We start from the raw sequence: 15,126 nt of genomic DNA, 5'->3' as shown, positions 1-15,126 counted from the left end.
GCGTTCCTCCAGCAGGCCTTTGCTGAGAAGCACCTGAGCAGATATGACGTTCCTCAGGATGTAGAGTTTCTCCTTTATAGCAACAGACACCTGATGGGGAATAAATTCAGCACCTCTGAATGTAATTATGTGTGTGGGTAGCTGAGAGGAATAAAACAGGTCCTCCTCACTTGCGTGGCTGGAGTTACGACCACAGGGAACTACTTTGCCCCTTCACATGGCTAAATCCTTCTGTACCCAAAATTTCCCTGGTTCCATTCCCATTTTGCCCGCAGCCTCTGAGCTCTGGCAGAGCAGACCTGCATGCTGCAGTAGGCAGAGCTGTGCCCCTCCAGCACAGCAAATCCAGCCCAGCCTCCCGTCGGGTGCCTCCAGTCCCATTTCTGTGTGAGCACCACCGGCTTTGGGAGCCTCTTGTTCCTTCACTACCACCATGTTTCCAAGCTTCACATGCTACGTGGTGCCGGCTGGGCTGATGCCTGCCATTTGTAGGTGCTCTGCTGTCATGGTCCTGGCCTTGGTGGGGGAGCAGAAGCCTTCCATCGGCCTCCCATCGGCCTTTTCTTCCTGCTTGGATAGGGGAGGCCAAAAAACCCACAGTTTGACTCAGGGAAGGGGTTGGTCTCTCAGACTATTCCTTGTTATGTATAATTAAAATAGAAGAGTACGTTATTAAGAAGAGCTATTGAGTTCCTACACATTCCTAACATAAGAAATGGGAGCCTCAGGGCAATCCAGTGTGTGCTCAAACCCTTGTCAGACCTGTGGGCTACTGTGAAAGCGATGTGCTGGGTTATGGCTTCCAGTCACTTTCTATTTTGCAACAAAAAGTGTGTGGGGAATTGTTTGTTTGTTTAAAATGTGTTTTATCTCTTGGAGCCTAATACTCCTGTGAAATGTTCTGTAAAAGCAGGTGAGCAGTGGGAGAAGGGCAAAGCACTTAGTAGGTGCCAGATGAGAGATATGGAGCAGAACTGGGCTTTGACCTGCTTTTTTCTCCTCTTTACAAGTTTGTCTTCTGTTCCTGGAAACCTTGGCCAACACTATCTGCCAACACTATGGGGCCATGCAGGGTCAGAAGGGATGGCATGAAGTAAATTTGAGTCCGAGTCACCTTTATGTCCATTTTAAGCATCTTATCAGGGAAATGGGACTGGCCTAAGGTCAGAGTCAGAGCAATGTGAATTCTGGTGCTGCCTCAAATAGCTGGAGATTGTTGTGAAGATGGGCTTAGCGCAGTGTGCTCTCAGCTCCCACAGGCTCCTTAGCCTGATGTGCCAGTCACTGGTGAGGGCTCACTCAGAATTTGTCTTTGTACTTTCTGGCTCTCCGCTTTCTGCTTGCACCAGAGGTGATCCCGCTAGTGCAATTTCTGTGCTGCAGAGCAGCTTCTGTGGGATCCAGCTTCTGAATCCTTTATATCGTTTCCTAGCCCCTCATAATTTGGAAGCGCTCCAATTAGGTGAAGGTGATTCTTTCTGATGGGGAGTGGGTCAACCAGTGAAAACAAACAAAACTTCAAAGTGGTTATGCCACATCAAGCCCCATCTGGGCTCAGTTGGCTTCATTCCTTCTGCAGTGCAAAATGGATAACAAAAATGACCTCTCTGGAAAAGTCAGCTTTCTCAGTTATTATGAATTCCATTTCTGAATCCTCTTTTTAAGAAGTTTATGATAAGATGATTACTGTAAATAAGCTTCCCCTTTAGCAAAGAATAAATCATCAGATAGGCTTTGTTTGGTGAGATCTTTGGCAAAGGAATGTAAATAAATAAGCTTACTGAATAAACTTCTTTATCTGATGTGCTGAGCAGAAAAGGCACAAAGTTAATCATTTAGGAAAATAAGCTGGTCTGCTGTGCTTGCTTCAATAACAGGCCAGGAAGAGTCTAAGGGAAACAATCTGCTCTAGCTCACTGACCCCAGACTTTTTGCTAGAGTCCCACAGACCCAAAGAGATCCTGTTTATCAGTCTGGAGGCAATGCTGTCTCCTCAAGGAGATGCTCTTTGGTTTAGATTTTTGTTTAGTTTCTTTTCCTGTAGACTGGTCTTCTTCACTTCGGGGTTAGCTCCCTGCAGCAGAACAAAGATCTGTTATGAAGCCAGCTGTGACTTCTCTTCCACCTCCTGGGAACAGTACATACATGAACGATAATCTGAATTTGTAGTGTCTTAAGCTTTGGAGTCCGTTCTTGTTTCCAGATGAGCAAGTTAATGTCCTTGTGCATGTGATGATACATGGATGTCAGCCCATCAATGCCCAAAGAAATGAGAGTGTGACTGCTCTGATCAGGTTTTTATTGACTTAGATTTTTAATTTATTGACTTAGATTTTTTAATTTATTGACTTAGATTTTTTTTTTTGACTCAGGTTTTTATTGACTTAGATGGATTTGAGCTAATCTGAAGTAAATCTGGTTGGAACCTGAGCCGAAGAGCCAGAAACAAGTTGCACATATTACCAAAAATGCGCATAGCTGTTGTGGAACCAGAAAATCACCTAATGCAACTTAGATGACTTTGGCATGTAGTAACTGCAATCACACTTAGTTTGTCAGCAGATTTAATTCTTACCTCCTCTCCCCCTAGTGGCTTGAGGGATGATCATTGCCTCAACATCCTTTGCTTTTTCCCTTTGCTTGTGCTGTATCTTCTAGCATGCCATTCTTGGGCATTGCATCAGGCAGGTAGTATCTCAGAGTGACACTGCTCAACCAGGGCTGTACAGTTTAACACCTAAATGAAACATTAATGGAGATAGTGGTCTGTAGCCTTTGTGAATGCCCCATTTTGTTCTCAAGCCATGGCTTTCTATTGTTCCTTGTTTCAAACACTCAGCGTTTTGGCATAGTTGCATTTCTGCCCCTTTGCAGTGTTTGACTTAAAAACACAAAGTCAAGATTGCTTGGAAAGATAAGTGTCTACAACAGAGATAGGATACATTTATGCCAAAATATCAGCACAAGATGGTTCTGTTAACAGACAGACCTTATGGCTTTGACCTGTGAATGTGTCCACAGGAAAAGAAGCAGCATAGCTTCGCTCCTCAGGCTGGTGGCTTGGAACACTTCCATGGTTTGAGTGAAAGCTCTTGCAGATGCAGAAGTAGCCTTGTGAGCATTGTTCTGGAGCTGTAGCGGGTGGAGACCACAGGAGATTCCTGGGTTCTTACCATGAATCTGCAACTATTAGCACAGCCCTTAAATTCACAGGTTAGTAATTTATTCTAAATTCAAATTGCATGCAATTAAATTTGCCTTCTATGCATGTCTCTGAAATGTTCTGAGATCTTTTCATGAAAGTCTTTTTGTGTGTCCATGATTCTAAAACAAAGTTTCGCCAAACTTCCCCTTTATCTAACCACTTGCATTTTGGTTTAGTACCTGTGAAATTTATGAATCTGTGTAAAATCTAACAAAAAATATCTCAGCCAGGTTGAAAAAATATGATCAATGCCCTGTTGAATGTGGAAGCAATATTTATGACAGACCTTTACTGCCAACTCTTTTATGGTCTTTGCTTAGTGTATCTGCCTTTGGGCAATCTGCAATTTGTTAAAATACCATCAGGAAGGCTGTTTAAAAATAGTTGTCCCATATGATGGCTTAGTGTCCATTCTTGTATTGAAAGAATTGAAATATAATAGTATACTCACTTGCAATATCTTTCTGGAAATTACATCTTATGCCCTCAAGCCTATGAAACCAAGATGTAGAATCTCAGCTCATACATCTTTCATCTGAAAATGTGACCACTACTAGTTTCAAGAAAATACTTAGGTAATGAATATCAGGGCCATGAGGCCAATTTCATACACAATAAAGCTTCATTTACCCCAGCCACCTTCCAGAAGTTTGGCTTTGGCTTCTCCTTGGTAAAACGGTGGCTCATGGATACAGGTTATTCAGTGTCCTAAAGTTAGCTTATTTCTTACACTGTGTTGGGGTAAAGAGCACATCTGATAGGTTCCAGTTCAGAATCACTTTCCATTTTTTCATATAAAACAAGACTCAAACTAGACACAAATCTAAACATCCACCTATACCTGCTTTCTTCCTTGCTGTAAGAATGGCTGTAGGAAAGTGTAAAGCTGTGTCTGCATTTGATCAGAATACCCTGGCACCGCTGCAGGGGCTGCAAAAGGAGGAGAGCCTGTACCAAATCTTCCCTCTGGTACGTTGTAGCAAAGCTGCTTGCAGGTCAGAAGAGAGTACTGACCTTGCTGCTCATGTCTAGGTGTACAGAGGGGTAAGCTTTATCCCTTGCAATCCCCAAGGAGCAGGGATGGGAAGGTGGCCCTCAGTTTTATCCACTGATAGCCCTATTCTAGCGAGTCGGTGTTATCCTTTTGAGGGATAAGACTAATGTAGCTAAATCAAAACCAGAACGTAGGGTTGATGACAGATCTTTTAATTGCATCCCTGCACAGGAGTGACAGGCAATTTCCACAGCCTCTTCTGCCTCTGCACCGCAGGGCTGTGAGGCACCACAGGATCATCCTGCTTAGGGCCACACAGCTGCTGCTTTGGAAATTATTTTCTAGCCAGCATGGAGGGAGTCTTTGTTTTCTTCTCTTGGGTGATTTGGCCATGCACCCACTGTCAAAATAGGCCTTTAAAGTCAGCCTACGAAACTGTGGTGTCCCCGGTGTGACTTGGCTAACCAGGTGGGAGGAGGCGCTGGGTGACTGTGGAGGCAGGGGGCTGGCAGGCGCTTGGCAGGTGCTCTGTCCCACTGGGTTTTGTGTGGGAGTTTCCTTCCCGAGCTGCTCGGCCTAGACTGACTCGCTGCCACAGGTGTCCCTGGGGATGTGGTGGGTGGCACTGGCTTGGCCTTCCTGTCCCCATCTGAGGAGGAGTGAGGCAGGTGGGCCAGCGGAGAGAAACCAGAGCGATTCTGCTCATTACTTGAGCTGGCTGCTCTGGCTGCCTGCTGGCTGCCTGCCCACGCTTCAGTGTAGCGTTGACAAGCACGTACAGCTTACTGCCTGCAAATGCTGATTTTTCCTGCCTGTCATAGGCCTGATTGCTTCCTGTGACACATTGGAGGACTGGTTTTGACATGAGTCTCAGTCCACTCTGTATATTTAGTTTGAAGGTGCAATTTTGGGCTGCTCCTCTTGCTCCTAGAGGAGATCTTTCTAATGGATCTGGAAACTTCTCCATGGTTTCATCACTACGCCTGTGCTTTGCAAGCCTGTCACCTGGAGAGTGAGATTTGCAGTAGGAAGAGTAGCAGGTCGCCTCCAAAAGTCATTCAGAAGTTACGTGCGCTGGGAAATGCAACTTTCTGCTATGGAAGTGTGTGGGGTCTTTCACTTGGTGAGGGGACTTTGCTGCGTGGCCCAGGGGAGGACAGAGCCTTGGTGCTCTTGGATGGCTGCATGGAGTGGAAATTGGGGGCACATGAGGACAGTGCAACACCTGGGATCTCAGGGATCTCAAATCAGTGTTAACTTGCTGAAAACTCGGTGTTTGTAGATCCTGTTATATGGCATTGATATTCTACAGAGGAGCCTGTAGTTGTTTGACTCACTATGTTGCATCTGTCATGTGAAGAAGGCAACCAGGCAATAACTGTCATGATGCAGAATAATTTCTTTCAAGGATTTTGTACCGAAGATGTGCTATCCATAATGCCTTATTTATGATATGTATGTAATGCCAATTCCTCCTATTATTTTAATTTTAACATTTTGGTTGTTTTCCCTTTGTATTGCTTGTGATAGAACAGGTTTGTCAAAACAAAACTGGCAAAAACCTCATGTATTTAAGAAAGGATCTGCTTTCACATGTGCCTATTATGTTATTCTGCCATGAATTTGAAATTATTGTTCTACATATCAAAGCTGATGACCAGCTTTTTTCAATCCCCAGTACTCAACAAGCTGCTTCTCCCTTTCCACTTACCCTGTGTTATTCCATGTGTGGTAATGACAAAGCCTGGAGAAGATTTTTAGAGCACTGAATTAGGTGTGGAGTTTATCAGTTTTCCTCTGTCTTTCACCCATTTTATTTCCACAGTCTTACAATTCCAGGGAGACCCATTAATTCCTCATAAACTTTGAAGAGTTTACTCTGTTTTAATACACATGATATTTAAAATAGGGTAGTAAGTTAGCAGTAATGACAGACATGTTAGATTTAAATCAAAATGTCTCAGTTGTGATTTACTTGGTGATATACACTGCTGAATTTTGAAAGAGTTCACTTGGAATAGGCTATTGAATGGTAAATATGGTGATGCTTTAATGACATTTTAAAGTTTCATGGAACACACTACAAAATTTCTGTACAAACTGGTTAATATTTTCTAATTTTGCTCCACTTTAGGGGACTTCTGTCTGCAGAAAAAAAAAAATCTCCCAACAAAACAACTACCATACCCTGGCAGTAGGGCTGGCACTACCCATGTTTTTTCAGTTGTTTTTCAAGAAGCCCTGATTTTGCATAAACAGTATGTTTTTTTTTTATTTATTTTATTTCTCTTTTTCCATCTGGCAGTACCTCTTAAGAAGAGCAGAAATTGCAGGCAGAGAAATATCTGACTTCAAATTAACAGTTAAATGCACTCTTCATTCAAAAGTAACTGAGATTTCTGAGAATTCATTGTCTCTCTCTTTTTCATTTGTATATTGCCTCTGATTTACATCCCTGTTCTTCAAACCTCAGTGTCAGGGGTGATTTATGAGTGCAATTTTCTGTGTAACACTCTGCAGCAATAGTTGGCAAATCCCTTCCCTCAGCATGGGGATGTATTTGTTACACACCAAAGAGGCACATAACTCCTAAATCTCTTTAAAAAGACAATGTTTAATACATTTTTGAGGGAAAATACAAATCCCATCTCATAATGGATAAACAAATTATGTTACAAGTAGATATGTTACCTGTGCAATAACTGCCCTGACTGCATGCCGATGGCAGTTTGCGGGATGGAACCACCCAGCCCCTCTGGCCACCCCACACCAGTCTGCTTAACTGATCTCTCGCTTTTAGCTTGAACCAAGTTCCCAGATGGCGCTGAGGCAAAACACAAGCCCAGCTGCACTGCTGTGCTAGGGACTGCTCATGTTGAAATTTAAGCAGGAGCTAAATGAAGGACTTTTGAGATTTGTTAATTTTCTGTTACATATTTTTGCCTCTTCTAGGGTTGAAAAAGTTTACATATTTGTAGAGTTCATTTTTGAGTTGCAAAACTTGGTAAAATATTGTGTGAAATGTTGATGGCATCAGCCTTATGCCTTCAGCATTGACTCATCCACTCTGGTTCCCAAAAACTTAGAAGGGACTGAAGCCCCATTAAATTACCATCCACAAGAGGTGGTTCTCGGGCTTCTCTGAATGCTTTGTAAATCTATATTTACTACCTCCATAGGTATTTGTCAGTGAATCAGTTCACATCAGCACAGCAGCACGTGTTTGAAATCTTCCCAATAATCTGTGCAGTGCCCAGGTCATGGACTGAGAAGGAAGTGGTTGGCAATTGTGAAATCTAAATGACATTGCAAACCGTTTTATTGCTGCGGTGATATACTGCAAACAATTTTAACCATAGACGGTCAAAAGTCTCTTTCCTTAGTAAATTTTCTTATTCTGAGGGGATATCCAGTACATATAAAATTGTCTCATTATTTATTTATCACCTATGACTCTTCATTCATTCATTTTGTAATTTCACTGTCTCTAGTGCTTTCCCTAAAAACAGCTTCTCTATATACACATGATTCTTCCCTTGTTTATGTTGCTAAAAATCAGAAGTATTTCACATTAAGTTCACGGTGTCTCATCTGTGCAACTCACAGAAGAGTCATGGACAGGAGTGTAAGCAAGTCATGGACTTAGCTTGGTGTAAAAGTGATGTGGGGTGATTGTAATCTCTGAATGTATTTCTGGAGGGAGTATAACATAGACAAATAAGTATTTAATAATCATCAGAAGTAATTCACAAATAAAACCAGTAAAATCTAGGTGCACAGAGCTGATGGGGTCTTTAAAGGTTTTGTTTCAAATTCTTCTGGTCCTAGAAGAGAGTGAAGACAGAAGTGTCTGGCATGTGTCAAACCCCAAATTGTGTGTTATTTTCTGCTGCTTACGAGATTACATTACAAACTGAACTTGATATTCTTTGTGTATGTTAAGGCAAAATTGGCTGCTAGAGACACTCTGGAAATCTCTTTGTCCCCGCATGGCAGTGTCTGGCGAACAGCTGTGTCACTGGTGCTGTGGTGGGAGTGTTCCCTGGAGATGAGGACTTCTGTCCCTTCTGCCTTGTCCTTCCTGTGTCACCCTGCCATGTGGTCACTATCCCCGAAATGCTCTGTGCTTTGGCTCCCTCAGGCTCTGGGCCTCTGCTTTTCCCCTTTCCCATCCTCGCTGTCCCCTCTCCTCCGTGCGGATCCCTCTGGGCTCCTGCCCATGGCCCCATGCCCTGTGGCTCAGCCTTTCCTGTCACCACCGCTGTAGACTGGAGCCTGCCCAAATCACTCTCTGCTGCTGCCCTGCCTTTTCTGGGTGGCCCAGATTTGGGAGGCCTGGGCTCCCCGGTGCTTCCTGACGGCTGGTGCTAGGCCGTGGCGCACGGAGCCAGGAGGCAGCTGCCCGAGCTCCTGCCAGGCTCTCGCCCTTCCCCTGCTGCTCCACCATTGCCAAAATCTAGGGATTTGGCCTTTTAAAGCCACACGAGCCATTTGTGGTAAACTGCTGTCTGCAGTTGTTGGCCTGCCTTGGTTTTGGTGCCTTGTTTGTGGCGCTGGTGTCAGCAGGGCTGGCACAGTCCAACACAAAGATGAGGTGACACCAGATGAGGTGACAAAGATGAGGCCAAGAGGTGAGAAGAAAAGACAGCTATCACAAAATATGGCCAAGTAGGTCCCTAATTGTGCATGGCACCCATTTATTGACTTCTATTGATTTATAACCCCAGACATCTTTGAAGTCATCTTCCAAGTTGTTGTGGGGAGAGGAGGAGAAGCTGTCTGGTGCTCCAGGAAGGCAGTGGGACAGTTCCAGCTGAAGAGACCATTGGGGACATGAACATTTTTGGCACCAGCATGGCTGACAAAAAGCACCTGGTTACCATGGTCACCCCAGCAAGCGCTTCTCAGGCACGTTGGAAATCAGGCCTTCATTGCACCCGGCAAGCCTGGCACAGAGGGGCTGGAGAATATGCCGTATCCAAATCTGAATTATCTCCCTTCTCTAGGATACTTATCGCTGCCTCAATTTCATAAATCATTAACACCGTGTTGCTTCAGGTTTATAGGATCTCCCAGTGCCATCTTAAAATATTTGTGAAGAGGATAATGAGCCAGATGCACCGTGAGCAGAAGCGGCCTCAGCTGAACCACCACTGGTGGAGCTGCACTGCTGCATCTGCAGTCATCCCAAAGCACCTAGGTAATCAGAATAAAGACGACTACCTAAATAGATGGTGCTGCATGGGTGGGATTATACAGTAAGCAAGTATGTAAATAATTTTTTCTTTCAATTTACCAAAGCACAATGCTGAAAGGCAACCAAGGACCTTTGGAGATACGTGGTCTGCATTTTGTCAGTATTTGAAAGAAATATTCTTGCTGTTCAATTGCTATGACTTTAACAGCAGCCATCCTATATCTCCTGGGTAGGGAATACAGAGCCAGATCTATAGATGAGGCTGTACCTATTGAAGGACGGGTATCTGCCATTTAGAAGTTGCTGTAATTTAAGTTGCCTCTCAGGAGCTACTGAAGCCAGCAGGTGAATGAGCCCCTCAGAACCCAGGCTGCTGATGTTGGCAGCTTGCCTGCGTCCCGTGGCCAGATGCGGCGCTGGAGGCCCAGCCTGGCCATATCCTCCCTGAGCAGCACCGGCACCGCTGCTCTGCCATGCTGAGCCTCCGAGTACACGTGGTGCCACTGGAACTGGAAATCTCTGACTTGGTTCTTCACTCTGTCCTCTTTGTATCAGTTAGACAGAAAGCAGAGATAATTCCATCCTATCTAGCTTTGCCTTCTGTGAAAGATGAAGTTCTACTTAAAAATACATTTATTGTTAATTTGAATGTTAAAGTGTGATAAAGTTGTCAAAAAAAAACCAAAAACACAAAACACAAAAGTTTCAATTACTTGGATACTGTATTTTGGGTTGCTTAGGCACAAAACGTTTTTTCAGAAAGATATCATTCATACAATGTACTTGATGTACTTCATCTGTGCAAGGATGCTATGTTGGCTTGGAGTGAGTTGACAACATGTTTAAGAGTAAATTTAGATTTTGGAAGGACATTAATTACAGCTCTTTATGGGACATTAAAGTCATCAATTAGGCAAACTCTGCAACAGCAAAAACAAGGTAAACTGAATTCTGAAGAAAAAAAAAAGATGCGTTTAATGACTCACGTGTACACTTGATAATCTTGCACAATCAAAATGAGGATCTTGGAAACTGGAGTTGCAAAGTCTGCACAATATTTGGGGAAGCAGCATTTAAGTAACAGGATGACTCTTCTAGTGATATGTTTCAGTGTGAAACTATAGTGCCCCTAATGCTAATGGAGCTTGTTAAGTCCAATTATACATTGGGATTGGCAATCAGACAATTTTAGGTAATTAAAAAGGCAACGTCTACAGAAAAAAAAAAGTTTGGTTTTGTTTTTGAAAGCAGAGGAGCCACGTTGCTATACACACCTTATATTAGTGTATGAGATGGCCCCAAAGGGAAGACAAAGAGCCACTGAGAGAGAAAATACCCGGAGTCACTGGAGAAGCTTCAAATTTGCTTTGTGAATAAAACTGAAATTGGCTTATTCCATCAAATACTCTCTTTTGAAATGGGAGAGCACCCCTGGCTTCAGTATTTCTGCCTCGTGACCACTGAGAGATGTGGGCCTAACCTGGGTAACGCACTGCAGTCTTTGGAAAGAATTATCTTCATATTAACTCATTACAAGAAGAGAAATCCCAGAATTTGGCACAGAGGAAGGAAAATTAATAGAAAAAATATCTGTATCTTCTTACAAGCACATTCTGGAACATGGCACATCCTGGAAATATTAATTCACACTATTTATTTAAGCAAAAGCAAAAGATTTCTGACTGGCTGGGGACGGAACTTCCCTAATGCAGAACAGCTCAGATACCCAATAAAAAACAGTGCTCGGATTAAAATATTAGAAGGTCTAGGTAAAAATGACTTCATCTTGGTGAGACTGTGACATGAAATCACCCAAGCTTAATTGATCATTTCCTGAACTCGGCCCTGTCTGGTCCCTCACCACTCCAGCCGAAAAATGAGTTTCCTGCAGAGGCATCGCGGGGAGCCTCAGAACAGGAGGGGACACTGCGCTCGTGCTGGGGACAGGAGGAGCATATCCCAAGGGGCTGAATCTCCTGGGACAGCAGGAACCCGTACGACAGCCGAGTGCTGCTGGAGGCTGCACGCCCCCGCACTGGGCAGCTCTGCGGCTGCCTCACTGCTGCTGCGAGGGACAGCGCCTGGGGAGGCTCCGGGAGCTCGCACGGTGCTTTGATGTCAGAAACCAGCCAGCCTGATTTCAGAAACCTGCAGCCAAGCTGCTCCACTCTACCCACAAGCGTATTCCTGTCTTCCTCTCATATAACACAGGCTGAAGCATAGAGCGGGCATTTTCTCCACTTTCCCATACTTTTGGAGTGTGTGAGTGTTTCACAGAAAATGCAGAGGTTTCCCTCAGTGGTTTTGGTTTGAATAAAAGTCATGTCAATGAAGGACGAAGAAGCCTCCTGCCATACAGCTGGCTCCTTCCTGCTAACTGTGGATCCAAAACCCGCTTCATGAGGTGCTGCCGACAGAAGCCTGGGTTTGTATGTGCTCCCAGCCACTACAGGTAGTGATGGCGGGTAAATTCACAGTTAGGAGAAGGGCAGCAGCAAAGTTTACTTGGGAAAGAGCAGGGCTTTTAGGAAATGCCTCCCTGGCGTCAGTTGGAAGAAATGAGAGGATTGACGGGGCCACACAGGGCCACCCTGTCAGCTTGTGGGTGAGGAGGGCTGCACCCAGCGGGGTGAGTTGTTCCCCTCCTGGGGAGGGGATGGGCCCAGCCCCTCTGCTTCATCAGTTAGCCAAGCCACAAGCCTTGAACGGCTTTCACTAGCCCGTCCCTGCTAAGGGCCATGCTGGTGGCGTTTCCAGAAGTAATTTCGAGGTCTGCGTTCACGGAGGCCTCGCTCCCACCACACACAGCCTCGCCCCGATCCTGCGACGCGGTCACGGGGCTGCTTCCCACAGGCGAAGGCGGTGGAAACCCTGGCTGTTTGGGAACGTGCCCAGTTGCGTTTGGGAACACCGCTTTGTCATGTAACACACCGGCAGCCAAGAAACGACCCGGCGCTGGAGGTGGCGCGACGGCCGGGGCAGGGCGCGACGCCCGGGCCCGGACCCGCTCCCGGTTCACCCACCGGGGGCCACCCCCTGCACCGTGCCGCCGCTGCCGCTGCTGCCGCTGGTGCTGCTCCGCCCGGGGGCGGGCCGTGGGCGGAGCGGGGCGGAGCGGGGCGCGCAGCGGAGCGGGGCGCGGAGGCGAGCGGAGCTTTGCGCGCCCGCGGAGACCCCAGCGCGCTCGGCAGCGCCTCCCGCCGCCGCGGCACCATGTGGCAGCCGGCCACGGAGCGCCTGCAGGTAGGCGGCGGGGCCGGCGGAGCATCCCCCGCCCGCGGCAACGGGACACTTGGCTGCAACTTCTCCCCCGGCCCGGAGAGGCTGGGAACGGGGGGCGCGGCGGGGCTGCCCCGTTCCCGGTGCCCGTTGTCCCCCGGTGCGGGCTCCGAGGGGTCGGGGCACGGGGAGCGCGGCCTCGGCGCTGCTGCCCCGCTGGGTCCGCGCAGCCCCGCGGCTGGAGCGGGGTCCTGGGGGAGCGGGGTCCCCGAGGGCCGGGTGTCGCCCCCAAATGTGCGGGTCCCAAAGGGTCGGGGAGCTCCGGCCCCCCTCAGCCGGGGTGCTGGCCCCGGTTCTCTGCGTTTTTTTTTTTTTTTTTTAATGTATGCTTTTATGCAGATTTGCATGTAAATAAACTCAGGGTGGAATTTGAGACAGGCAGACGGCGAGAAGAAATCCAACTCACTTTGTAGTTCCACTGTGTTGACTTCGTTAGTTTCCAGAGCAAGTGTCTGCTGAGAGAGAAGCGGGCATTTTAAGCAAGAACCAGCAGTCTTACTTAGCTGGGTGCCAATGAAAGGTTTTTATGGCTTTTGCGACTGAAATTGAGAGTTTGCTTTGATACCATCAAGCAGAAAATTCAGAGGTTTGGGTTGAGTTGATACTAAAGCCACACTGAGCAGATCTTCGAGCATGAATCCCCCCAGCCAGGAACAGGAATAGTTATTTTTCTCAAAAAGGCATACTTTTCTCTAGGATGAGGAGCTTGGTTTGTAGTTGATCGGAACAATAGTTTGTGGGTTCCAGGACAAATATTATTGTGTAAATTCTTACGATGTAAATGTTATGAACCTTATGTAATATTATTATGTAAATGCATTATTATTTGTTTGTTTCCCCTGTGTGAGCCAGAAACATGCGGGTACCAAAGGCAAGCAGCGCGATCACCTGTGTTATGGTGATCCTGGGCCTGGTGCTGAGGCTGGGGCACCTGTTCCACCTGCCCTCCGGTGGGACCGTGCCCCTGGCTGGGCTTGTGGCCCGGGATGCTGTGGGGGAAGGACCCGAGGCGAGGCTGCACCCAGCACTTGGGGCACAAAGAGCAGCGGAGGGAGGGGAGGAGAAGGGGAAGGCTGAGGTTAGCAGCGGTGTGCAGGTCTGGATCATATGGATGTGTCCTGTTCTTGGATTTCGGTTTAAAGCTAAGATACTAATGTAACAAGCAGGTGATGCTGCCTAGGAGAGCATGAAAGGCTAATTAGAATCAAGTGCTTATGTGATGCAGAACAAAGTTGTGAGTGTAACCTTACTCAGCTTCCTTAGGCGCGTGCGTTCCGCTGCAGTCCGCTACAGCCCGCAGGGATTAAGTTATCAAATCCTGCACCCATGCAGGCGTCTCTCCCTCGGGAGCGCATGGAGAAGACCACGTGCTGCAGGGAACCTGGGCTGCCTGAAGGGGGGACATGCACCTCGCCTACCTGTTGCAGTGAGATTGAGGTGCAGGGGAGGCTGTGCTCTTGGGAGGCAGCCGGGAGCCCCGAACTGCTCAGCAGTGGCCACTGATCTTCTGCAACGTACTGTTGGTTGCCTCTAGCTGGAGCCTCCAGGCATCCTGAGTCTCTCAAGATGCTGAGTCTGTAACTGTGGTTCTTGCTACTGGGAGTTGCTGGGGAAGCGTATTAAGAGCTGTAGGTGCTGTCAAAAACAAGCCAGAGGGATCCAAACCTCCAGAATTAAATGACGTTTTGACTTGTGCTAGTTACTGGACTGAGAAGGGGAAAGCTTTGAAAAAGCCCCAAGAAGCCATTAGTAGTTCTGCGTTCACATGAGGTTAAATAAAAATGTAGTGAACAGTGGGCAAAATGAATGCGGTGAGCACCACCAAGGAGGAAGGCTGCTCTGAGTCACTGGGATGCAATCACCTAATTAAAAGTTGGATTCTAAGCTGTATACACACAAGCCAGAGTTGCGTTGGCAATAGATCATCTAATATTCCCAACTTTTTTTCTTTTTAAAATTTGAGACGTGGTCATTTTTAAGTAGCCTGATCTCTGTGTTTGTCTCCAAGAACCACCACACGTTGTGCATCACCAGCCTGGCCAGAGCTGCTGGCAGCGCTGCCTGGCCCTCCTACGGGGAGCTTGTGCAAAGCAATAAATACATGTTTTTTTCCCTTCTTTCCATGTAAACATCATAATCCAGTTTCAGGTGTCCCGTGTCCTTCCCCTTGTCCCCAGGCTCCCTGTCTCCTGCCACCCAGCTGCTGTGAAACAAATCTCGGTGCCACCAGGGTACCGTGAGGGGGGCCCCAGCTCGTCCCTGGTGCTTCCTCGTGGCATGGGCGGGAGGGTGCTGGGCATGGGGTTTGGGCTGCAGCAGGGGAGACTTTGGCTACTGGGGCACTGGGTAGAGTCGATCATGTCTTGTGGTCTCTGTTCACATGTTCTGCAGTTACGTGCCAGTCATGCCAAGATGCAGCAGTGTTTGGGGGATGTATATGGCAGGTTGCAG

General features: G+C 46.9%; 1 protein-coding gene across 1 annotated transcript in view; it reads left to right on the top strand.

The window, feature by feature from the left end:
- Nucleotides 1–12,480: 12,480 nt before the first annotated feature.
- The window catches only part of PID1 (phosphotyrosine interaction domain containing 1), an 84,080-nt gene continuing 81,434 nt past the window's right edge, over nt 12,481–15,126 (top strand). The window contains exon 1 of the mRNA XM_080604027.1: nt 12,481–12,639. Within this exon, the coding sequence (XP_080460153.1) occupies nt 12,610–12,639 (30 nt within the window). The 5' untranslated portion in view covers nt 12,481–12,609. The remainder of the gene's footprint in view (nt 12,640–15,126) is intronic.

Source organism: Anser brachyrhynchus (assembly GCF_964034855.1).
Source record: "Anser brachyrhynchus genome assembly, chromosome: 9".
NCBI classification, from domain to species: domain Eukaryota; kingdom Metazoa; phylum Chordata; class Aves; order Anseriformes; family Anatidae; genus Anser; species Anser brachyrhynchus.
This window is presented reverse-complemented; position numbering and strand designations above follow the sequence as displayed.